The 27,100-nt window shown below is 36.8% G+C and overlaps 2 protein-coding genes across 3 annotated transcripts; both read right to left on the bottom strand.

Moving 5' to 3' along the window:
- Positions 1-69: 69 nt before the first annotated feature.
- Positions 70-7,963, bottom strand: UQCR-C2 (Ubiquinol-cytochrome c reductase core protein 2). The gene is made up of 9 exons (XM_019061063.2): positions 7,808-7,963; positions 6,682-6,821; positions 5,755-5,946; positions 4,752-4,866; positions 4,050-4,151; positions 2,990-3,204; positions 2,130-2,340; positions 1,521-1,742; positions 70-339 (listed from the first exon to the last, which is right to left on the bottom strand). Exons 1-9 carry the CDS (start codon positions 7,850-7,852, stop codon positions 253-255), a joined length of 1,329 nt encoding a protein of 442 aa, XP_018916608.2. The 5' UTR covers positions 7,853-7,963; the 3' UTR covers positions 70-252.
- A 1,821-nt stretch (positions 7,964-9,784) lies between these two features.
- Positions 9,785-26,627, bottom strand: LOC109043759 (uncharacterized). Of its 2 annotated transcripts, none has more exons than XM_019061066.2 (9): positions 26,351-26,627; positions 24,821-25,003; positions 23,812-23,991; positions 22,949-23,044; positions 21,778-22,067; positions 20,890-21,031; positions 19,924-20,092; positions 18,618-18,799; positions 9,785-18,176 (listed from the first exon to the last, which is right to left on the bottom strand). In XM_019061066.2, the coding sequence occupies exons 2-9, from the start codon at positions 24,977-24,979 to the stop codon at positions 16,461-16,463; spliced, it is 2,934 nt and encodes a 977-aa protein (XP_018916611.2). In that variant the 5' UTR covers positions 24,980-25,003; positions 26,351-26,627; the 3' UTR covers positions 9,785-16,460. The 2 variants fall into 2 exon arrangements, with proteins under 2 accessions (XP_018916611.2, XP_018916610.2); XM_019061065.2 differs by lacking the exon at positions 26,351-26,627 and adding an exon at positions 26,057-26,344.
- Between the last annotated feature and the right edge of the window lie 473 nt (positions 26,628-27,100).

Raw genomic sequence — 27,100 nt, 5'->3', positions numbered from 1 at the left:
AGCGCAAGTAAGACGTAAAGAATTTCTAGTGAAGTTGGAGATGGCAACGAAAAAAGAGGACTCTCAACGTATTTAACAGTAATTTTAATTATATCAACAGGTTGCTGGATAAAAACAAAAGATCTCTTGATGAGTAATTCACAAATTTACTTACAATGCGATGCACTTAAATAGGAAACAACATCATAATATTTACACAGTTCTAGAAGCTGGATGACACTAGTTTTCATACTTCAAGGTTAGACCTTTTATTTAGCCTAATGTACTGATGTGTGGAAGAGAACCAACATTACCAACAGCACCCAAAGCCAATTTTCCACTTCCGACTTTTTTAGCGGCCTGAAACAGAAACAAACCAATCAAAAGTCAAAATACAATTTATTGACGCTACTTGATAAAAATTGGTATATAAGAAATTCAGCCTCCATGGACTGAGGTTCCTTTCTCGTCAACTGTAACACAGCTATGGAGTCTTCAATAAGGTACAGAGACAGATCCCTCTACAAGACATAAGAGTCAAGTTTTTAGTGCCTCAAATTAGTACAAAAATAAGAAGTTTGATCAAATTAAAGTCGAGGTATATATAAAAAGAACCTCTCTGCAATGCAATGTTGCTAAGACTGCACAACTTTACTATAATATTGTGGTAACCTAATAATTGGTCAGAAGATTTCTTTGTTCCTCAATGTCTTTCAAATGTGTGCTAATTTTTCATAAAATATATTCCCTACATGTGAATATTGAATTTACCAAAAATATACGTACAAAATTGCGCGATCTTTGCTGAGACTGCACGCCAGAGAAGTCTTTTGGGTAGAAAATACGTCAACTACAAACAAAACTGAACAATGACCAAACAGTCTAATAATCTGTATGATAATAATCTAATAATCATCACCAAACACTTTTGTGTAATGGACATTTATATTAGGCTTTGGGCAATGAGATTTCAGACTGTATTCATAGCTGTCCTAAAACAGCTCATATTCTTAAAAGGACCCCAAGTGAATGACAATGAGGTCAAGGAGGGTTAAAAGGGGCCTTCAGAATAGTGCCATAGGGAATTTTTACAAACTTCGAATAAATTTTGACAAAATAAATTTGTCAACAGATCCTTGCAAGCAATTCAAATGATTTGCCAAAGTAAAAACTGAAAAATAACAAAAGAAAACATTGTTTCAACAGATTTTAGGGTAGGTCTGTAGCTACCTTAAATGTTAAAAATATTGTGAATTTTTCTCCTTTGTATTTTTAACTTCCTGCAATTGCAAATCATTTGAATCCTTTGAAAGCATCCATTGACTAAGTTTTGTCAGTGGGTGGTACTTAAATTTGTAAATTATTCGTTCCTTAGATGCTGTTTTGGAGGGGCCCTTGAAAGAAAAGAGCTGCTAAAGGAATAGATATTAATACAGCTCTCATACTTTCAGCAAAGAGACAGCAAAAGATCTAATGCTACCTAATAGCTTCAATTGTATGGGCATTCATCGTACAGTCTAGAAATAAGACTATAAACTCACATTTTGGACATCAGTTGGGGACAAAGCTGTGATAGCCTTGACAACGCTGCCAAGGTCCTGGACAGCACCAAGAGCTGTGACTTGTGAGCGAAGGTCTTCGCTGACGGCGGTCTTTGGTTCCGATTCTAGTAAAACAGCAGCCGCAAGCTGATTGATTCCTCGTTTTGCATCGTCAGCGCTCACATTGCCTGACTTCAACACTTTGACTGCTGCTTTAGCAACCTGGGAAAAATGAAAAACATTAAAAGCATAAATTCAGATTCCTTTGATTAAACTTAGCAAGGAACGCTAATTGAGTCAGAGAAACAATGTTCTCTATGATTAGATCATGGAACCTCTAATTTTGCAAAGACCCTTGAAAAGGCTGTTCTTGAGAGTGTTCTTTTCATCTCTTTTGGCTTATAATGACAAGACGGTGAAATGTTTTTGTGTTATTTGAGCCGAACATGTCCTTAAAAGAGATGAGCACTCCCTTTGCAAAACTACTGCAAAAAAATCCTTACTGTGAGCTAAGCATGTTATCTTCTTATTCACCTACGATTCCTGTGAATTTCTTCCGAATCCAATACAAAAATGAAGATGTAACTGAATCAGTAAGTATAAACCTACCTCAGCAGCTTGCTGTCCAGGGGTGACAAAAGCAACACCAAACAATCCAGCATCAGAGTAACTGATGTTAAAAGCAGAGATGCCAACAGGATGCTTGAAAGACTGGACTGCCTTTGAGAATGGGCTTACTCCAGTCCCGTATTTAATTTGAGGTCCAGCTCCGATAGCATATTTCAAAGCAGCAAAAGCGTAAGCTTCTTTGGAGTTCAAACTGAAAGAGAACAACAGAAAATATTCAGAAAGAGAAATAGACAAAGTAACACCGACAAAATGTGATATTAAATTAAAAAAAAAAAAAAAAGTTAAAATCTTTAAACGTCTTTCAGGACTGGAAAAATTTTACATACTAGCGATCGCACGATCCCAGAGAGGTGCCCTACCTTCACCAATTTTAGGCATCTGCATTTTGACTTTACTATTTGAACACTGATCACTGATTTTTTTTTTTTTTTTTGGGGGGGTGGCCTTATGATGCAGGTGACATGCATGTACAGTCCATCAGTTACAGCATTACCCTGAAAACTACCTCAAGTTTCCTAGTGCTTTTAAAAAATTGTAAAGTGTAATGGAAACAGGTTCCTTGGTTTCTAGAACCCATTTGAAATTTTAAAAAACTACCATCAATCCAAGTCCTAAAAATTTCATTTTCAAGTCACACTGAATGAATCACTAAATAACCTGAAGTGGAAGACATAACAGATTGCTGTGGCAAGATGGAAATCATTGACCATGTTTGTTGCTTCTCTTTAAATATTGAACAAAGAAACTTAAAGTTTGGACGGATGTAATTATTTACCTGCAGTCTTCAAACATCGATACAATACAGTGAATGATTGATGTTACTGAAATTTAGGACTTACCCGATACCCTCGCTGACGATGGCAGCAAAGACAGTATTGGAGGGTGTGTAGTACTTTTCCTCTGCACTAAAGAATGTTGATTTCGGAGCTGACGGAGGAGGGCCACTGGTGATTGGCAGAGCATTTGCTATTTCAACCAGAGCATCATGACTAACTCCAACTCCTGTTACGGAAGCTCGGTTAGCTGTGAAGTTGTTTTGGACATAGTGCTGGAGCTGAAAAAAGAATGAACAGGTTATTAATTTGAATCTTTTACTGCACTTGTGCTGAATAAAATAATTGAATTCTTATAATGACCAAAATAACAGCTCCTCTCATTATTCTGTACACAACAAATGGCAAAGACACTGTTAGCTCGAGCTGAGCAATCTCGTAATTCCTCTTCAGAAAACTAAGTACTCACATTCTACAAACTTAACAGTGAAACTTGTTAAATTTTTTATTCCTTTAGCCTGTTAAAATCTAGGATACAGTGGTCATTACACACATCTTCAGCTTAGGTTTTATATCAATTCTTCAACTACACAAACAATAAAAAACAGTGAATAATTAAAATGAAATAGTTTTTGTAAAATTTCCGTCCACATTTCAGAGGCACAGACAGCAATGACACAATCATTGACAATGTTTGTTCTTTACTTGACCTTCAAAAATTAAAAGAAGAAATCAATTTATGTTGACTCAATAAAAATTAAGTAAGTAAATTTAGGCAAACTGAGGAGATTGATGTGATTTTTTTTTTTTTTTTTTTTTTTTTTTTTTTCGCTGCCACTATTAAATTGTGTCAAATTTTTAGAAAAATTGAATTAATTTTTATAAAGCAATCCTGACTCATCAAGGAAATTAAGTTGGATATGCAGTTGGTGCATTTTGACGAGTATTATTGATCAACTTCTTCCTTTCTTTTTCTTCTTGGCCTGATATATGAGCGGATCTTCATAAATCGGGCCAGGACGAGAAAGAAACAAGGAAGTTGTGATCTTGAGGAATAGTTTCTGTTCACACTCTGGTAAGATGCTGTGACCTGGCAATTCTTTTTTTTTTAAATTTATTGCTATACCGTTTCAGAATCGAAGTGTCCAATAGCATTTGGGTCAGCATAGAGAGAGTTTCCTAATCCGTACTGGAAGGCTGCTTTGTGTGCCAAGTCCAAAGCTCTAGCCTGCGTCAAAACAAAAATAAGGCATTCATGATTATTTTGCGACAAGAATCTCTGCTGTGAGATAAGAACAGTTTAGTGGACATCAAAATTGACATCACAAAAACAATTTGGAAAGAAAAGTTTCCTATGAATCTAAGTTTAGTGATTATCAAGCTGCAGGAAAGAAAATTGCATTGCTAAAAATGTTTCACGCTCAATCTTTTAATGGTACATTTAATCCTTATTTTCAAACAAGAAGCTACTTTACAACAAAAAATATCTTCCCTTTCTATAACGCCCACAGAGAGCATAATCTTACAAAAATTACATATCTATCTAAAACAACCACCTCTATCACTGATATTATTGATATTACAGCAAAAAAAAGAAGTTGGTTAAGCAAGGATTTATTAATGTGCAAATGATCCTGCTAGGAATTGGCTTTTAATTTAATGAGAAAAGTTCGGAGCCTCAAAATTTAAAACATTTAACAAAAAAAATCGGATGTGAAAATGATATTATTTCATCAAACATGCAAACCACCTCATCTACTTAGATTCAGACTTTTCACTTTCTTCTGATTGGAGGAAAACTGAAACCGAAGGTGAAAAAAAATGTTACCTGTGGCGGGATGGTCAGGAGATCATAACGCAACCTATCATTGTTATCCGCGATTTCCCAGGGATTAAACGATTGTTTGGTAGCGGCACTGAGCAGAAACTTGAAACCCTCCTCGCTGAAAAATAGAGGGAAAAATAATAAGACACTTGCACCAGTACAGAGTGAACAAGGAAAAAAAGGCTGGGTGTAGTTATAACTATCAGCAACAAACTGATTCTTTGGATGTTAGACCTAAAATTAAAATTCAGGATATCATTGGAGAGAAATCTCTTGCCCTCATAAATCAATAAAATAATTAACAGGAGTCCACACTGTTTTAATTACACTAATTGAGAGACATTTTTAGTAGGAAGCTAAATGTTACACTGAAATGTCCTCAGCATTAGATTTAGGTTGTGACTCCAATTTGAATTTTTTGTTTTTTCTGGCTTTGATTTCCTCTCTGAACAGTGCCAACCCAGTGCTATTCCATCATCCTGGAGGTGACTTCCATCAGACAAAGACAACTTTTACAAACTTAGAATGATTAATAAAAGCCCAACAGTAAGTACATAAAAATCTGAAATTTTAGATTGTGACATATGAAAGTGCATATACTAAGCACACCAACTTGTATCGAATTTTGAGGAGGCTCATTGTCCTTGGTGGCCCTACATGGCTTGGATAAAGCCATTAAATACTTGAAATTTTGAGTCAAACGAACCTGCAGGTTCTGAGACTATACAGTTTGTCTTCTGTATAATATGCTTATCGATCTCCTTCATTTTGTTTGAATGATCAACTATGTAAAATTCCACTTTTATGAGAAGGGCAGAAGTTCAAAGAAATGTGAGCCCTGGGGTCCTCCTTGTTACTTGAAAAGGAGAGCTCTTGGGGTTTTGGACTCGCAAATTTTTCGAAACGGGGAAATTAGATATTTTTCCCTCTCAGTTCAGAACTTTAATTGGCTAGCAAAGGTATATAATTTATTATTAAATACAAGTAAGAAGAGGATGAATCTTACATTTTATCTTTGTTTCCTTGCAGAGTATAGGAAATGACTTCTCGATCAGTTGTGGCGTACAAGTTGAGGCCTAATTGTTGAATGTGCCTTGTTAAACCGAAGTTGGAAACGTCCTCAGAGGCAAGACCAAAAGCAGAACGTAGCACATGGTTGATCCCCAAAGATTCGCCATGCTCGTATCTGGCTCCAGCCCTGAAATAAAAATTTATTCAGAAACATTAAAGGCGATACATTCAACAAGATCATATGAAAAATAAGTTGTTGAAATGAACAAAGAGATCAATTCACTAAAAATCACTTGATCGGAATGGCAGGTGAAGGAGACTCAGTGAAATATTTGTGATTGTATAATATTTGGAAAAAAAGATGTGAAAAATTCATGAAATCTTAAGTCTTAAAAGAGCTTTAGGCTAAAAATTTAATATTGATTATGTCTTCCAGACTTTCTTCAAATTTCCTGTAATACACCCTAAAGGCAAACTTCCTCTCCTGAAGATTCTTTGGGAGAGGTTTTAATCAAGGAGCTTTCAAAGAGAAATTTAAAATCCTAGAATTACTTAACCTAGCACATTTAAGCAATAAAATAAGCTGAAGAAATCAATTTTTTTTTTTTACCAAGGAATATCTTCACATGATTTTCATTTAAAATATCTCAATTGTTCAAAAAAATCATTTCACTCCTTCACCTACGATACCTATCATTTATTTCTCAGCTACCTTTGAGGGCTGTGCTCAGATGTTTCATGAATTAAAGAAAAGAAAAGGAGGAAAGAGAAACATGAATGACTGATTTAGTTCCAAATTAAGCTCGTCTAATGACTCAGTTAGGTAAACTTGTTTTCAAGAATCATTGACTACAAATAAAACATTAAATGTGATGAATGGAATAGTCTTATTTTGTTTCAGATCAGGAAACAATTTACTCACTTGAAAGAGATGGAAACTTCTGCAATTGGAGAATCTGGTGCGCTGGAGGCTACAAGAATCTTAGTGGGTGTGACAGAAGTTTTGCTGGAGACGGTGTTTTCAATATACTTAGGAGCAGCTTCAGCAGCAAAATTCCGCTTCTTAACATAGAAAAAAAACATCGATTGATAATTTCAGTGTGTGAGATAATTTATGATACACATAAGAAAAAAACGCTTCCTTGCAAAAATTCCAAGACTATTAGTTTTTTAATGACTATTGGAGCATGTTTATTCAAAATTGAGATAGAAGATGAACGAACGATGACCTAGCACTTGAATCAGTGAAGCCCAGTCAGCACTCATTAAAATTCGATCAACTTTGGCAAATTAAGTTCAACAAACCAGATTTGACTCAGCTAACACTAATTAAATGAAATAGCGGACTTTGAGATTATCAACAGAAGGTTTGGCTACCTAGACCGAGCCTCAGAAGGACAAAATTAACTGTGCATCGTAAATATCTTCTTCAGTGACTGTTCATTAACACTGATATGATTAAGGTGGATGTCATTGCCCAGGCAAGATTTTCACTGGGAGCATCCAGCTGAGTTGATGGTGATCTGATAAGTTAGATGTTACGTTGGAAGATAATTTGGTGCAATCAGTATGATAATAAATTAGAGAATTACTGGAGCTGTATCAATTCGTCCCTTGGACCTATTCTCAACTGATGCCTACCTCCACTGATCATAAATAAGTCAAACTGTTAGTGACACCTAAATTTATATTCAACATACATCATAAGTAACACTCCACTAACACATCATGTAGCTGAAAGCGTGATAGTTACATCTACAAGCTTGTCGGGTTGCGATTAACCGCAATCCCAAGACAAGATGATCTGTCACTGAGAAAGACCTCGACCGGGAAAAGATGTCTGCGACAATTCTCATTGGAAACATTGATAAATTATGGGGTCAAAGAGGAGATTCTGGGATTTCAATAACTATTATGAGGGAAAAGAGTAGTTTTAAAAGAGTGTTTTTCTCCAAGGGCAGGTTCAGGTTATGTTATAGGTCATTCAGATTGTAAACGAAATAACGGCTAAGAATCGACAATGTAAAAGAGAAAGGGCTTAAACTCACCAGGATGTGTCGAAAAACGACGGGGGTGCTAATTTTTGAGGCCATTGCTGCACAAAATTCGATGAAATTAACGAAAAACAAGACTCGCTATCAGCTGACCCGCCTGCCAAATCCCAGGGAAATGGACGGAAATTCGTGGGTCATCAAACAACATTGTTTGAAGATTTGATGATTTTTCGACGACGCAACGTTGAGCGTAATGAGCGCGGGAAGCGAAACGCTTGTACGAACATACGATTTTACGAACCGCTTTGCATCTTCGAATTGGCTTCGCCCGCAGCTGAGTTTTTTGACACCTTCATGACCTCAATTCTGTTTTTACAATTCAACAAATACTGCTCCTTTTCGCCGTCATGGAATTTCTGAATGGACAAAGAAATTTCATTTGAATTTTAAAATTATTGTCTTTCGCCATCAACGTATGACACATACAAAATATAAAATAGCGTGTAAGCGCGTGCTTCATGTGAGTAGGTATGCATATCAATCCCGCATCAACAATGTTTGATGCATTAAATTTGGCCACATGGACCGTGAAACATGGCGGCAAATTTTGCGATTTTTTTAAATGTGGGTGTCAAAAAAAAAAAAAAAAAAATACCTAATAATATTTAAAGAAAAAATACAAACGAGTAAGGCGAAAAATCTTTCATTTCCTGAGAGTAAAAATACGGTATTTCCAATTTTGTCGTTTTAAGGTGAAACATGAGACAGCACCTGTAATTATTTGAGTTAAAAGAAAAACCAAACACGCAATTTGGTCTGGACTGGCGCAGCGCAGAGAGCAATGATGACAAGTACTTGAGATGAATAGGAGAAGCCCAGCGGTTGGCATGACACGCATTAGCGCCTGCAAGACTGCATGAATACTTCACACATTACGCCAAAAAAAAAAACAGTCAGCGTGAAAGGCATAAATCGCCTGCAAGACTGTGGGAATACTTCGAACATTGCCCCTAACACAGTGCGGTCGGCGGTCGGCAGCGCCTGCATGACTTTCGGAATACTTCACGCATTGCGCAAAACACAGTGCGGTCGGGCGGCGGCGAAAGCTAAACTTATTTCACATTTATACTTGTTCTGTCATGGTTTTTTGCTTATTTCTTACGAGTGGAAAGCCTTGTCCACACAGAGAAAGGTTTTATGGAACTTAACTTTCGCGCGAAGTTCCGTACCTAAACTTTTGCTGGTGTTGACAGGGCTTACACAAAAAAAGTACCCAACACGAGTAAACTACCATTCAGAGAACAGATTTTTTTTTTTTTTGTATATATTTTCTTTGGAAAAGCAAAAATTTGTTCTGCTACTAGGGCTGTCCCGTCGCGGACCCGATGTTTACGTGGAACCCGGCTCCACAAAAAATTCCCTGACCGTTGACGAAATTCCCTGATTTTTCTCGGTTGAGTTGCATTCCTTGACTTTCCCCGGTCACTGGGCACCCTGGTAGAAATAAAATTGTTTTATTGAACAACTTTAAGCAGTATGAATGAAACTGTATAGGTATCCCACTTCATAGGACTGTTTAGTAATTATTGTGACAGTAAAGTTGTAACTAACTGTGGAACCTATTGCTCATTGCCTAACTGCTTGTTTCAAGGGGCCATCGAATCTTGGGGTAAAATTGCTCTATTCGGGACAAGATGACTGGAAAAATTGCAAGGTATTTTTAGCGCCCCTATCGTTTGGTTCTGTACGTTTGTTATTTTGAATTAGGCTATAAATTTAGGATTATTTTGAAATATTCTTTAGTCAATTTTGCACACTAATTCCTCAAACATGACAGAGCAAGTTGACTGAGAGATTTTTTTGAAAAATGTCTTGAAATTCAGAAAAAATCAAAAGAGTTAGGTGACACCCATCGGGTGCTGCAGATCCGCCCTAATACAAAACTGTCGGACTGAAAGCGTCAATTCACAGTGAATACTTTAGGGAAGGCAAAAGGAAGGCACTAGCAAAAAGGGATGAAAAAACACCTGATGACATTGATAACAGCTACGGTTTATTTAATTTGTTACAGGCGTTTGTACACATTCAAATACTGAATCTCTTTCTTTCCTCGCGGATGTATAAATACAGGTATTTATTCATACTTACAAGCTTAATGACAGCATGTAACTACCAACACAAAAACAAGTGCAGTTTCTGTCAACATATACAAAGATAAAGGCGTACAATCAGACTATATGCAGAGAAGTTTCCTGAACACAGTCATCTAGGCCTAAAATAATTATGAAGGGATAAAGGTTGAAAAATGCTTCACAGGATTATGGAATTTTTACTTTAAATTTCAATAAAAAATTTTGAAAAGATAGCGAACAATCGTGAAAAAACAAAAAAAAAAAGGTTTCTACAGGTTGAAGCACTGCAAAATTCCTTCACCTTTGAAATAACATAGGATAATATATGATCATTTTTGGTTCTGTTATGTCTGAAAGATAAGCTAAACTAAATGTGTGATGCAACACATAAATATTTGCTAAAACCGAAATTTTTCCTTCACTGTAGCCACCCTGTTAAATAGGATCAGCAATGTTTGTTTAGTGTATTTGGCAAAGTTCTGACGAAATTCAAATTGGTGCCTGACATGAGAAAAAAGGCAAACATTTGAATCCAAAAACTGTGAGGTTGGAAAATAAGATCAAGAGATTTGTTTCTCATAAATCTACTGTCATCGCTGACCAGCAATGGAAAATGTTTAAGTCAAGGCCGTTCGATGATGATTGATCAACGTGTGGATCAAAATTTCCTAGAAGAGTAAAGTGCTAAGAACAAGCATTTTCTAGAACGTTCTCAACGTTCTCAACGTTCCTAGTAGTTTAAAATGTTGGTGAATACTTTTAGGTGTAGGCTTGTGCGTTTCACTATCAAAGTTTCCTTCAAATAAAGATTTCAGGTGGGAACTTCCAGGAAAGTTTAATCTTGGATCTCCGATTCAACGTAACTTTGTACACTTTATCTTAGCTTGTTCACATACAAAATCATCAATGCAGCAGAGGCTTAAAATTGACTCATTTTTGCGCAAGTTGAAGAGAAGACTAGGCATTCTCTTACACAAACATTAGAACAGAGCTACCAGTTGCTGCGTTAAGTAATATGTGATGACAATGAGAATTAATTATGAGTGCTATGTACAAGTAAATAAAATAAATTGACTCTTTAAAAGTATCAGCTTAAATTATAAACTGAGAACATCTTTCTTGGTGATGTTTTGAAAGTGTTGACTTGTGGTCTTCACAGAGACTCACAAAAAAATCTTGATTTTAAGTTAAAACGGAGATTGCAATCATCCTTAGGGACCTTGGTGCTAAAAAGGCGCGTTCAAAAAGTTCCTTAACTGTCTTGCACTAATGCTGCTTATTTCTTCTTATACTACAAACTGAGGATGCTGACTCGGAAACATTAGGTAATCATTGCATTCAGATATTTGACAAAACCAGAGCACAGAAGGAGTTAAGACTGAACTTAATTGACAAAAAATTTATGGAAAACATTAAGCTTCCACTCTCTTACAGATGAAAAGGAATAATAATAATTTTGGTACTAGTGACTGTTTCATGATTTGTCTGTGTAGCCAGCGTATTGCTGATCTTAAAGTTGCCTCCAGACTATAATTATACAAGTAAGTAAGTGCCTGGAATGATTCTAGAAAAATTATTCCGTAAAAAAATACAAGAATACTATTCTTGATGAATTTGTGTCACTAGCAAGACTGCTACACCTTGGTTTTACTACAGAAATAAGATTTGTTTCTGAATATTTGTATTATCTTCTTTTATGAGACATAGATTACTGGTGCATTTTGTAACAAACAAGCCATTTTGGTTCCAGAATTTCTACATGATGTTTCTTTGAATATTTAAAAGTTATTCCTAAAATTTTCCAGGAAAAATAATACTTGTTTTTTCCTACCGAGAAAAAATTAGGGTAAAAAAATGGGGAAGAGCAAAAATCTTAAAAAACTAAAATCAGAGAAGTTTTCTTATCATTTTACCATCATTACAAGACTTTAACTGAAATTAAAGAAATAAGCTTCAAAATTATTTATAGTGCTATGTTGTAAAAATGATCTTTTTTAAGAGAAAATTATTCTATGATTAAGAAAAATTTCAGTGACAACTGAGGTAATTATTAAAAACGGAGGTTTTCCAGAATCAACCACAGAACAAAAATCCCTTCTGCAGACAACCACAGGGAAAGTGAAAAATAATTTTCCTGTAAGTTGAAAAGCTAAGAGCTATTAGAAGCTATCATTTGCTTAAGATATAACAATGAAAAACGAGAAATTAATTTTACAAAGTCGTGCTGCGTATGAAGAAATAAACACGATGGCAAATATCAATTTAATAAATAAAATTTTTCTTAAAAACTGTAAGGCAAAAATTTGCCTGATCAAACGTTTCACCACTTACTCAGATTCCAAAAGAGATCAACATCCTACAATTAAGGTTCAAATTCTATGATTGAAACTGGATAGCACAACTAGTACATCACAATTTTAAGTAAATAAATAACAAAAGTTGATCAGCTGTGACATTTCAACAGATAGAAGAGGAAAAAAGACAAGAAAAAGCCTATTTAAGAAATAACTAATTACAAACAAAGAGAGAATCTTTCATCAGTCAGTCTCAACAAGCTGATATTAACTTACACAGTCATTGGCTTCGGCACTCATTAAGCAGTATTGAATCCGACATATTAAACTTTCTTCAAGGACTAATTTAATTCAATCCATTGTATTTCCTACACTCTTTACCCGGTCAAATTTCTTTTGGTCACGTCTGAGTAGACTAAATGCATTTAATCGCTCAGTTCTGGAGAACGCAATTTCTCCCGTCAGTGTCAAAACCTCCGTTTCGAACGGTTTTTTTTTGGCTGCATGGGCAAATTTTTTTGCCTCAGTCAGACGCGTTTCCAGACTTAGCAGGTACTCAGATGAATTGAAGTCAGAATATAAAAGCTCGAACAGCCACCATCTGATGCTAAAAATATGATTATGAGCGAAATTTTGAGGTCTTATAGACCCAACTTGCAACCATATTTGGGACGATCATAATGAAAATTAGCTGTGTTGGGGAAAGATGAATTTTTCAAGAACAAACGGAAAATTGGACAGAAGTCGTCAGGAAGGAACAATTCACATTTGAGAAAAAATTGAGTTCAGCGTTATGAGCTTTAATGACAATACATTTTCTCATGCAAAAATTGAATGAGAAAAGATGTCAAGTTTCCGAGGAGAATTTTTTTTTTTCACTGATGTTGGGCAAAATGAAGCTTCTAACTCCTATCTAATTTTCCTCACAGCAACTTGATGTGGTATGGTTCCTCCCTAATAAACTAGCTCCAATATATGCCAGACAAATTTGATTTAAAAACTTAACCGGGCAAAAAGCCGTGACTTATTGGGCTTTGAATTAAATAAGAGCAGGAAAGTTTTACTTAAAAGCGCACTAATCCAGACTATTTATAAATATTTACAGTCAAACAAAATAGAACATAAAAATATAAAGAACGTTTTCTTATTTCATGGTTGACAGAGTGCTTGAACACTGAGAACATGGCAGCAGATGAGTGTGCGAAAGGTCACATGTGTCATATATAATACGTAGCATAAAAATACGAGGTGTTAAACATCGGTTTCAATGCAACCTTCATCTCACCTACATTTTATATTACAACAACTCATGTATTTATGTGAAGATGAATAAATAAAAAAATGAAAGTAAATAAGCATCCTATTAGTTAAAGCTACTAACAATAGAGTTATCACTGACCCGAGGGAATGGATCACCAATAAGAATAGAGGATTGTACAACAGAGTAGTAAATTGACCAACTGTAACAGTGTTCAAGCACAGTCAACTCAAAATCTTAAAAATAACAAAATAAAAATTCATTACATAAAATCAAAAGAGCCCTTAAATAATTACAGAAATGAGTAACTTTTCCCATTTTATCTTGATTCTTTCTTACACGATTTGTAGATTACTGTACATGTGGTCTGAAATTATATTGCAATATTAAGAAGAAACGTGACATCACCACAATTACTATGAGAATGTTTAGGAATTAGTTGGTGTAACAGTATGATACATTTGTACACATTTTTCTTGCGGAGCAAGAGAGGTTTTAGCATAAAATTCAAAAAGGACTAAAAAAGGGACAGTTAATATATCACAGATATTTACAAGGAACTGATTTAAGTCAGTAAGAATGTTACACTGCCATCAGCATAAATCTTGCATTAGAGCCAAATACGTGAAGTTTTCTAGTGATTGTGACCATTAAAAGAAACAGACAAGAATAAAATTTCAATACTGATGAGAGGTACATACTAAGCCACCCCGTATTGGCTACAAGATAGGGTTCAAGAATCAGAAAATAACTAAAAAAAATTTCCTAGGCATTAAGCTTAAAAATACGAGTTTACTAAGATTTACACGTATCAGTCAGAGTCAGTGATGTTCAGGCATATCCAGACTACCAATTCCTCAACACAAACTGGCGAGCTGCTTAGCTTACTATGAGCAAGCGCTTGCAGGAACAACACAGGAGAGGAGGACACTGGAAAGTCCACACAGGGCTTCGGTTTAGGGATTAAAAACAATGAGGGATGATAAAAGTGTCAAAAAACGACAAATATTTACTCGGTAAAACGCTCTTTTAAAAAAGAGAGGAGGGGAGGGGGGATGAGAGGATAGTAACAAAGAAAAAATTATACGATGATCAATAAGCAACATATATTTTTTACCAATTGCTGTGCCAGCTCGGGAAAAAAGGGAAAAACTGTTTGTTCCTTAACACGGCTACTCACTGTCAGGGTTGATTAGCAAGAGAAAAAAACTTCTGATCGTAAAAATCATTTTATAAATTAGTCAGCTTCAGAATATTTATAGTCATGGAGAGAGGATAAATTACAAGACGAGAAATGAGATTCTTCCTCATGAGGAAAATAACAAGGATATAAAAACATGCATGAATGATGTATTGCAGCTAAGAAACACATTACTGTGAGAAGTCGCACCTGAATCATCTCACATTGACAAAGACTTGACACCAAGTGTCTCACCAGTAATATTTAGTTATTCAGCTTACAAGCCAATGATCACTGCTTTGCAACTAAAAATTATCATGTATTTTGAAGCAGTCTTTTGCTTTGATGTCTTAGAGGAAGGATCAGTTGAGACAGATTAACTTTCCTAACTTTTCAGAATACACCATTTTCTTAACACTCCTGCATTTCCTTGGAAACATTATAAAATAAAGATTGTCCTCAGAAAAGAGAGCCTTAGGACTGAAGGAGTGAACATTTAGATATTTAAAATATTTTGGCACAGAGTTGCCCATAATTGTCATTATAAACTGAAACTACAAAAGACACACTGAAAAAAATGATCCAAAAATCGTATTTTCGAGAGTGTGATTTAACATTTTTATAATAAACCCTCAATTGGGCTTTTAATTTTTGGATTGAAATGAAACTTTATGCCAGTTATTGCACAGAAATTAACTAAGCCTCTCATAGTAGATAATTATTCAAGAGAGAGCTTTTTTGGTGAAAGTTCAAAAGCTGATTCTTCAACTTAATTTGACAACAGTTGCTCTCTTGAAAAAGTCACCTATATGAACTAAGGTCTCTCTCTGAGAACAGTCACAAGTTAAGAGGAATCTACAGACTTCGTTATTGTGTTTTTGTTTTCATGAAATGATTCATAGTTTCAAAACTTTAAGACATTCATAAAAAAAAAAAAAAGAAATGAGAAGAAAACAACAAACAAACAAACTCAGTTTCAAATCATTCTGCAATAAATTCTAAGCAATGAAAAAAAAAAATAAATAAAACTTAACAATGCTGAGAAAATTGAAAATTAATGATACAGCAATCAAACAACATTTATTTAAGGATTATTTATGAAGTTGATATTGACAATGTTAAGGTCAAACCTTGTGCGATAATGTCTATTTAATGCAAAATGATTTGAGATTAAGCAAGTCGTGTTAAATTTCTTACAAATTGTTTTTTCAATTTTGAAATAATACAATACATCAAGGTGGTAAACTGGAGTCTGTAGAACCCTGAGTAAAACCCTAAAAAATTTGACAAATTATTTGACACTTCTGTCATATTCAGTCTGAATCATAAAATCATGCACCAGAAGTGATGAACAAAAAATTAGTGAATTTTCAGACACCTTACTTCAAACATTATACAAAACTAGAATGGGAAAATAGGGAAAATTGTACAAGTCAATGTACATTTTATACAAATTGTAAACACAACAGGCAAGTTTCAGCCTCATAAAAAATAATTATCGATTTTCATTTTCAATAATCAACTATTTTTCAGAAGTCTTAAAAGTCATGAGCCACCAAACTCCTTGTGGCCGCACTCAAAAAAGCTATCAAAAATTCTTCCTGAGGTCGGACCTGTCAACTTTTCAATGAAGACAGAGATAAAGAGTCAAGAATTCCTTCTGTTATCCAAAAAAAAGCATTCAGTTACAGAATCGATTCTTCTACTGACTAAAACAGTATGAATTCTGACAATATGAAACAGAGACATTTGCCTGCGTTTAAGGAAAATAAAAATCTTCCTTCAAGTTGAGGGCTTAAAAATATTAGGTTAGTCAATTGTCTCAGTTCTGGATTGTTGTGATCTAGTAAGTAGCAAGTACTGTATTTGTTGGGACAGGTACAACTAGAGCAATAGGGGATGGAGTGGGTGGGGGTGGGGGAGGCGCATGGTGCATGGAAACCGGAGGGGATTGAACAACAGAAGATTGCTGCGAGTGATGTGACGCTGGAATTGAGGACGACATGGAGACCATAGGTATCGAGAGAGGCTGTGCTCCTGAGGATGGTCCTTCCTGCTGCTGCGACTGTGATGCCTGCATGCTGGCGACGGATGTGACGACAGAGGAAGATGGCGCAACGAAGATGATGTCACCAGGACTGTGATGCTTGTGGATGTGCTTAAGAAGATTGCCTTTGTCGACAAAAGTCTTACTACACTGATGGCATGCATGCGGCCGTTCTGTGTTGTGGACACGTTGATGCGACACCAAGTGGCCTTTGCACGCAAAATCTTTGGGGCAGAATTCGCACTTAAACGGCCGAGCAAGGGGTAAGCCCTTCTGGTGAGATCTCTGGTGGAACAACAAATTGCCTTTCAGTGGGAATGTCTTTCCACACTCGTCGCAAGCATAGGGACGCTCACCAGTGTGTGTGCGCATATGATGGATCAAGTGCTCCTTTCGTGTGAACGGTTTTGAGCAAATGTGACAATTATGCTCTGTCTCACCGGAATGTTGACGTACATGTTTCACTAGGTGCTCTTTGCGCGTGAATGATTTCTGACAGAAATCACATCGATGAGGAGACTCTCCTGTGTGCACTCGGATGTGATTTGTTAGGTGCTCTTTGCGCGTGAAAGTCTTTGAGCAGTATGTGCAACGAAAGGGCGACTCTCCAGTATGCTGCCTAATGTGAATGGTTAAGTGCTCTTTGCGTGTGAAGGTCTTTCCACAATACTGGCACTTATGCGGGGACTCTCCTGTGTGCTGCCTGACGTGGTAGACAAGATGGTCTTTTCGTGTGAACGCTTTCGGACAGTGTGGGCAATGAAAGGGCGTTTCACCTGTGTGTTGGCGAATGTGGTTAACCAAGTGTTCTTTGCGAGTGAATGACTTGGGACAAAAAGTGCAACGGTGAGGAGATTCACCCGTGTGTTGTCGTACATGATTCAAAAGGTGTTCTTTTCGAGTGAAAGTTTTCGAGCAGAAGTCACACCGATGAGGAGTTTCGCCGGTGTGCCACATGATGTGATTGGTGAAGTGTTCCTTCCTCGTGAAAGACTTCCCGCAAATTTCACAACGGAAGGGAGTATCGTTTGTGTGCGATCTAATGTGATTGTTCAAATGTTCTTTGCGTGTGAACTTTTTGTTGCATAGGTGACAGATGTGAGGAGTTTCACCCGTATGCCACATAACGTGATTCATATAATGTTCTTTACGAGTAAAAGTTTTCTTGCAGATGTCACAGCGGTGGGGAGTTTCGCCAGTGTGCTTACTACGAACATGGTTTACCATGTGTTCTTTGCGAGTGAAGTTTTTCCCACAGTACTGACATCTATAGGGGGTTTCACCAGTGTGACATCTAGTGTGGTTGTCCAAGTGTTCTTTCCGCGCAAAGCTCTTGCCGCAAATTGAACAGTAATAGGGCTTGTCAGTTGTGTGCCTTTTGACATGCCTCTCTAAACTTTGATCATTGGCAAAAACTTGAAAACACATTGTGCAGGTGAACATGCCGCTGCCAACATGAATTTTACCATGCTCAAGAAGTTCAGCACTCAGCTCAAAGGCTTTCCCACATACCTGTACACAACAGAATAAAACTAAATAAATTAAATCATAAAACTAAATAACTAGATAGAAGATATTATCCAGAAGAAATCTTATTGTCATATCCTAGAGATAGAGAGGCAAAATTATTCTTAGAACTTAAACTATGATTCATTTTTCCTGTAGTATTTTTGATTCACACATTTGATCTTGGAACTGTTGTAATCTCTCTGATAGTACAAAATATATTCTGTTTTAGTTGTCAGAGGCCATCATTATATTTTGTTTTATGTTTTATAAATATTTGAAATATCAGAATCTAGATTGCAGCTTGCACAAAACACTGCTGTTATAACTGTAAAAATTAATGGCAATTTAAGTAGTAAACTTTGTTGTTTGCCTAAGGCACGGGACCAAGACTGCTCTACTGGTAATTTTGTACTCTACCCTGATGAAAACAAGACGAAGTCTTACCTGGCAGGAAAATGGTTTTCTTTCTGTGTGATACCGCCTGTGAACTATCATCTGGTACCTATACGGAAAAACCTTGCCGCAAATATCACAGGGATGACTGCCAGCAACCAAAGGAGGAGCCGGCGATGGGGAGGGTGTTACAGATGAAATGGAATTGTCATCACCTATGTTTGTTGAAGAGCCTGAAAATGGCAAAGAGAAAACAAAACATTGAATGAAAAGAAGTCTAAAAGTTATCTAACTTGCTTAAGTGTTTTTTTTTTGTTGTCGTTTATTTCACTTGCATATTTGTCTGCATGAACACCGCTAGAAAAGGTACAAAAGTAGGTATCAAATTAGGAAGCCCCTGCTTCCTATTTTGGCAGCTTTTCAAAAGCAAGGACTACTAAATAGTTTAAATTGGTTGAAAAAAAAAAAAAAATTCTTATCAGAACTCCAAGATTTATAAAATAAATGTTGAGGTCTTTCAAAATGTCTAAAAAATACAGATGTCCTTTGTCTCCTCTTTCATTTTCTGCTACATATGATAAAAAGGCAAATGTCAGGCTTCAAAGAATAGCTCAGGGTTTTTACTTTTCTTCAATTTTCAAATTCCCTATGTTTTCCCTGCAAGTTTGCAGAAAATGACTCTCTACTAAAATGCAATCATTGCAGAGGTGTAGCTTTACCACTCTGCTTAGACTATGATTGCTGACAAAGTGAAAAAGCAACCTTTGGCTTGTGAAACACTTGTCTAACTCTTCACTACCACATAATGCTGTTCTACACAATATTTTTTAAAACTAAGCTAACTGACACTTTTGTAGCAAGTGGTTGAAGTATTTCTGAACAAACAATAAAAAAAAAATTTAAAAATTTAAAAAAAAAAAAAAAAAAAAAACAATATGGGGCTTACCCACTATTGCTGCGATTGATACATGATCCAAAAGCATACTTCACAGCCAATTCAAGAAAATTTTTGGCGGTTTCATGTAATCAGATGAATGGTAATTCTTTGACATCAAAACAACTGCCATACAAAATTGCTGATCCAGTTCTTTATCTGAGAAATCAGGGTGTACTTTCGGCTGTGGATAGCACTTTGAAATTAAACGAAGAAAACAGACAGCTTTCTGCTTTACACTCTTTTGACAAGTACCAGTAACTCTTTCCACTGGTCTCTTTTGACTAAAACTCTTTTTTTTTTAAATTCCGGGGTTGACGCCAAATTGCCTGGTTTTTCCTTTTATGTTCCCACCAACTAGGATTCCCTGGTGGAAGAAACCCTAATGCCTGTATTACACAATAATTAAATCGTACTCCTTACCAACGAGAGATTCGCACTCCGATTTTGGGATGGTTACACTGCCAGCTGAGTGGCTGGCATGGTGCAACAAAGCTGCTGCGTTTTGTGGCACGGCTTGCACCTCGCCTGGTTGAAGTTTACCAAACACTTCATGATATGCCAACAGCTGGTTAATGTCCTCAACGTTCACCTACAAGAAAAAAAGGAAAAATACATTACTCGATGAAACTGTACTGTTTTGGGCTAAAATACAGCGAAGCAGGGCTTTGATCCTTCTTTATACCCTTGATTCTCATCTTTAGGTAGTACTTTCATGTCGCTTGTGGCGAATTATACAAGAAAGGACTTCAGTGCATGACAGCACATTTTTAAAGAGTGGAAAATTTGCCAAATCGGATCCAAGTATTAGAAATAGAGTTTCAAGGAAACACTGTCTCAATGTCCCATAGAATAATATGCAGACTGTCGACTTGATAATAGAGGGCGAAAATTTACATGAATTCAGTGCTAAAACTTACAAACGCTTGCTTGGAAAATTACTGCTCCTTAACAACTTTGAACCATCATAAGGCCTGACTGGTTAGACATTAATTGGCTTTTTTTTTATTATTATTTGCCATGAGAGCTTCTGCCTTGAAGAGCATTGTGCAAAAAATAAAAAAATTCAACAAAAAATTGTTCAGCTGACTTGAATTTGTTGGGACGATTACAAATGGTTCGGACCCTTTACCTATGACCGAGGAATATTAAAGGCCAGAACGATTTACCAATAGCTAATGTGATCATTTTCTTCTGCCACTATACTGCTTGAAAATTTTTTTCGTGATGCTACTGTTCATGGCTCATGTCACAGAGATACTCTTTAAAATCCATCCTTTATCCAAATAAATATCATTATAAATTGCATTCTTTTAATTTAACACATCAAAATTCTTAAGAATTATCTTTAGAAAGCAAACTGAGGGGAAACAATTATCACCAACTTACTTTATACATATTTTGCACCATTTCAACACCCAGACTTTTCGATAGATCCTGTTCACCATTAGCGGCAATCTTGAAGATAGATCCATCTAGAGCTCGGAAGTCCATCATGTGAGGAGGGCCTTTGCCATCTTGAATTTGAAAACTAAAACAAGACACCATTCCATGAAGGTTAAACATTATCTCTGGTCAGCCTCAGTGATGCAGTGGTCAAGGCAGTTTGCTGCCAACACTAAGGTTCAGTACGGGTTCAATCGACCCAGATGGTAGATATTTGAGTGTCCTGAAATATCAGTAATCTTGACCGTGGATGTGATCGTGATCATCGTGACACTCCAACACCCTGTGATCCTTCGAGGTAACAGGGTCCAGGAGGGACATAGCCACCCAGTAAGTAATCCTTCTGCATTGTTCAACTGGGTTGTGAAAAAATCAGTGATCACCTGTAGTGTGCGCAACTGCTGGCATTACCTATCAGTGGAGATTGAAACAACACAGTCCAACTCGGTGGACCCGCCAGCCTTGGATCGTTTGAGGTAAAAACAACAATCAACAGCTGTGCTGAAGTTCTTAGATTTTTTTTTTGTCAAGAGAAATTATTTATTCGATAGATAACAAGAGAAGTACTTGGATTGAGGAGTCCATATTTTTTATCGCAGAGACTGTAACAGTAACATTCAGTATGCAATTAAACTCTGCTAGATAACGGATTTTTATAATCGAGTAGCTGGAATTAATGATCTTGGTTATGAGTTACCTTCAATAATTAATGTTGCTAATCAATGTTCTACATAAAACTTTGATCAAAAAAACAGATCATAAATTTGCACCTAGTCTAGTGATCCATTGTGTAGGACTGAAACAAAAACCTCTTAAGACTGTGTCACAAACCTTGCATGCGGCATACTGATGATCGGTCGCACATCCTTCATACTGGCTTCATTCTGAGGAGATGTACTATTTTTGACTTCTGACGAAGAATGCGACCTGCTCGGTTGACTTTGCTGTGAGGAGGGGGGCGGTGGGGGAGGAGGAGGCTGAGACTGCTGCTGTTGTTGTTGTTGCTGCTGTTGCTGTTGTTGTTGCTGCTGTTGTTGTTGTTGTTGTTGTTGTTGCTGAGATGACTGATCATTTCCAGAGGGCGGCTGTTGCTGTTCTGCCAAAACCTGATGCTGAGCAACCTGAGAAAACAAAAAGATTGAGAATCAATGCCTACTGAAACTGCCCGTAAAATTCATGGCAGGAGAGTTAAATGATGTTAGAGCGGACTCATTGTATGTTGAGACAAAAGTCAAGTATAGTTTAGGTCACCGCTCATCAGTGGTGCAATCTGACTGCATGTATTGACCTGTTGAGTGGTGCTGATTCGGAGGTAATCAGAGATTGACATTCGTCTCAACATACGATGAGTCTGCTCTTAAGAAGAGAGGGTTCTACGAAATTTTAAGAGTCTAGAGCTGTCACACTAGGTAAAGACACTGAATGTGGCATCTGCAAGTTGCAAAAACGGTGCGACCACATATAAGTCTATATGTTGACATCCTATAAACTAACTGTTGACGTCCTATGTTTACATAAATTCCTCAGTTTGGGGCATTTTCACAAAGATTGAAAGCAGTTGACTTCTCATGAGAGGCCTGACAGGAGCTCAAAACTGGGGACCATTCCTTCTTCTCACACCTTCTTTCTTGATTATTCTTGGTTAATCTCAGTAGGGGGCTTGGAAGCTCCACAGAGAGTTGGCCTGAGAAAACAAGCAAAATGGATTTAGAAATCTCAGAGGCTACTGGTAGGATTTCAGAGATACATCTAGCCTGAAATTCAGGGCTTCTTCCAAATTTTTAAGATAATATTAAGAAAGAATTCATCAAAAGTGAATTTCTAAAAACAAACGAGAGCTTGTTGTATCTTGGCAGGAAGAGTAACAATTAGCGTTTTTCTTTTTTTTCGTTATTTCAGAGATGGAAATGGTTCATGCTTATTTAAAATACATGAAAAGAAAGAATTCAACATGCTGGAAAAATCAGCAGAATATATGCATTTGGTGTTAAAATGTCCATACCTGCTGCACTAATTGGTGATGCTGTTGAGGAGTAAGGCCGCTGATGAGCTGATGCTCGTGGGCACCATCCATTTGTGGGATTTCATGGACCGTCGGCTGCACAAATTAAGACAAATCATTTCATTAGTCAATAAGAAAAAGGAAGCCAAATTGTTTTATTAGTCAACAAGAGAGAAAAAAGCAACTTTACCATACTTAAATTTGAATCATAAGATACTCTAGGTACATAGATTCTTTGCTTCGGAATCATTTGCTCAAACATTTCTAGTGTGGCAGACCATTTCAGCACATTTGTTTTAGTAGAAAAAGGTATAAAAGTATGATATTATGCCCAGTAATTTTTGTAAAAATTGCAAAAATCTGCATAATTTTTCTTATTGATAGTACAGATATCATGCCTTATAACTGATGATTATAGAGCATTACTCTGCATACTACTAGTAACAACATACACTAAAGCAGCTTAATGCACCCCTGCTAAGAGTGGAGCATAACTAATTTGACAGTTGGTTAATTCGAATTCAACAAATACTACGTGAGCCTCAGACAGCCTATGCAGAGCTTGAAAAGCAAATTGAACCAAATAATGAAAGTTATAAGGCTTACAGGAATATAACTTAAAAATTGTTTCGGACTTTTCAGTATCTGTTCTTGAAGTTGACCTTGAGGAAAGGAGACTAACGGCTGATTGTCCTTCAGATTTTTGACTGAAATTCATTTAGTGGGTGCAAAGGAAAATACAGACATTAAGGAGAAAATATATAAATTATTTCCTACTTAGAAGGGGGGGAATCTTAAATACTTCAGTATGCATTGTTGGTTTTGATCCGAAAGGCTTAGAATATCTTGGCCGAGCTCCTTACCTGGCAATGAACTGAATTTTCAATCTGCTGAGATGAATTTGAACCCGATTTACTTAAGACTTTTATGCCTTTCATACTCTGGGTAGTTGTTGTGTGACTATCACTGGTCCCCGAGTCTCCACTTGCTGTTATGGTTGTGCTCGAAAGGGCTAGAGGGGCCAGGTTTCCTGACATCGGAATCTGAGAATAAAAAAAATAACTTTTAGGTGAGACGGTTGAAAATTATGAAGAAATGAAAAAAGTGTACTGCCACAAAATGGGAAAAATATACAGAAATTTTCAGTCTTGAGTAGTTTGAGCTTTCATTAAAAAAATTGTAACCTGTTGATTTATTTGATTCTTATTAATATTGCATGTGCTCTCTTGAAGTTTGATACCTTAACTCCAACATAACCGAAATACATCGCAAATTCTGCCTGTCTAAAAATGTTTTGTGATTCTTTTCACCAAGTGATCGTCATATTATAGAATTATCAAGTTATTTGTGAAAATTCTTCACACCCTTCTCAAAAAGAGAGCTGCTGCAGAAAATGTGGTACAACTATAAAAATGATTTTGGGTATTAAAAATGTGGAGGTAGTGATGGTTAATTTTCTGTTTTGAGTGTATTTAGCCTGCGTCACTGGCAATGATCAGTGACAAAGCTCATTATCGAGCAAAATGTGAAATGAAGGAAACAAAAAAAATTTAAGGGAAGCCAAGAGCTCTTTGATGCTTGCACATGTGAGGATATGGAGCAAATTTTTAAAAGGCTGCAACGTCAATTTATTCACTGAAACTGATAAAGTAAGAGGCGGAGACTAGCGCTGAAAATAGTTATTTGGAAATAAATGATAGCCTTCAACGATTCTCTTTAGAGAAACTGAAAATATATGAACAATTCTACAACTATCAATGAGTTATACTCTCTCAAAAAAGTCACCAACTTGTTGCTACACATAACTGCTTCGTTCATACCTCTATATTGTGGAAAACTACGATAAAAAAGAAAAAATGATCATATGAATACCTGTGCCATGGGATTGGGGAAAAGATTCGTTAAGACCCAATATTTAGCGACATTTGACACAACATTAGAGGCATGTGCCTCTCGATTGTTGACATCGCCTCTTTCCGAATGAGAGGCAGTGCTCATTGGAGCAGGATGATGCTGCTCTTGATTATTCATCTTCGGTCCGTTTTACTCACGTACCTGAAAATGTTAAACACAAGAAATTTTAGAAAACATCTTGACAAAAAAAAAAGTCAGAATATCAGAGCATTTAAAATAAGTAATTGTTCCTGTTTTTACCGATCCAACACACCTCTCTAGCTCCTCCTTTTCCTGCTTGTTTAGGACAGAGCTTAGACAAGTTTATACTATCAGGAAACCTTTACAGGTTGTAGTGGTTAGCGCTCTGTAATTTAACAAGCTTATGGATCCCTGAGAAAGACGGGACAAAAGGCACTTGATTGTTTCCCTGAGTTGTAAGATATATCTAAGGTTTGATACATCACATCATTGGTGACCTAAAATTTTCAGACCTACCGATTCAAATCCTGCAAAATAACTGTCCCACAGCCGTGCTTCCGACTTAGCCTCTTGGTATCTGTCCTGAGAGTTAATCGCACTTAAGCGGTAAACAACCAGTACTACCTTTCCAGATGAATGAGAGCAGTAATCTCAACTATAAATTCAGACAACTCTACACTGATGAATGGAGCACACAAAACATCCAGCCGATAAGGAACTGAGTGTTCAGTTGAATCATGAGTAGTTTGGCTATAGTACCGCTTGTCAGGAGTGGTATGGAATTGCACTGAAATAATAGAGGAAAGCTTGAGGCGTCCGTGGCAAAGAAGTGTTGGCCCATAAATTAGTTACATACTTCGATGGGCATATACCCTACAACGCCATCAATTAAAACAGCTTTGAGAGGGAACATGCTGAAGATGAAATGGTGAGGATAAATGAATGTACGGGTAGAAGATAGTGGTGACACTTTGAATTTGGATAACACAGTGATATGAACGCTTTCTTGTGGATCACAGAGCGAGAATAGTTAAGATTTCTTTTAAAGATATGCGAGCTAATAAGTGCGGCACGACGGTGTGATTTCGAGTTTGGAGTGGAGGGGTTTCAGGGAAAAACTATTGTCTTGCTACCTGAGGGCCTTCTAGGTTAAGTAAATCACTAGTGCATCGGAGCGAATTTGACGCCTTAAAAATCAAAATTAGCGGCTGTGGGGCAAAGTGAAATGCGTACCGATTAATGGAGACATGAATGCGGGGCTTATCCAGCGGTATTTTCACGAAATAAGCCCGAACAAGTTCGGAGGACGTCTTCAGACCATCATGGCGCCCCGCCAAACAGAACCGAAGTATCGCAGAAGAAATAAATCACAAACTGCGACCGAATCACGACATGATGAATATGAGATGAACTTCAAACAAAATATCGTGAAAACTTAAAATTTGAAAGGAACATTAATGAACGTTTTAGAGAAACATAAAAGCCGACAAGGCTGAAGTTAAAAATAAACACACACAAAGAACTTACCACCAGCGGCCATTTTGAAATTAATTTGATTAGCCAATGAGATTGCTTCTTGATGCCGCCAATGCTGCCAAATCACATGTCAACAAGCCGTGACTGTAGGAGGGCTTCGAGTGGAGGGGAGTGAGGGGTAATATTGAAAACTTCACTAATTTGCGGAAAAATTTAAAATTCATGAATTTCAAGGTTCGGCAGACAGCATCGAATTTTTCTTGATGAAGAGCGCGCCTTCCTTCATTTTCGGGGGCGGCAGAACTCTTCATTCGGCAAGTGATACCGAGTTGCAACGTGATCTGGCATTGAAAAATCACTTCACCTCCCCTCCTTTCCAGTAACACCCACACCCCCCTCCTGTTGACCCCAAGAGCCATGAACAAAAAAATTTTGGGCGCGCAGCGGCTCTTCGTTCTTTCTCTGGGCAGTCAGCTCGTCAAAGTAATAAGGAGAGGAAAAATCGGGATAAGCCGCGTAAAAGTAGAAGTCTACTCCACTGGTGGATGAGACAAGATAATGTAAAAGGAAAATTTTCATTAGTTCATTCTCAGTCTGAGGGTTTTACGAATGAAACATTCCAATGCTTTGCTTGTGTCCTTCAGTTTTCTTACCCTTCTTAATGATATTCCACATTCCACATCCACCTGGGGATAAAATAGGAGTAGAAAAGAGTACCTCCTTAGGTGCACTAATTTCAGTGAGCGATGCTATGAGGAGGGTTTGACTTTGATCAACTTCGAAAAATGAATTGGAGTTGGT

Source organism: Bemisia tabaci, chromosome 4, assembly GCF_918797505.1.
Source record: "Bemisia tabaci chromosome 4, PGI_BMITA_v3".
In the NCBI taxonomy this organism is placed as follows: domain Eukaryota; kingdom Metazoa; phylum Arthropoda; class Insecta; order Hemiptera; family Aleyrodidae; genus Bemisia; species Bemisia tabaci.
Note: the sequence above shows the minus strand (reverse complement) of the source record. Positions and strands in the feature narration are given on the sequence as shown.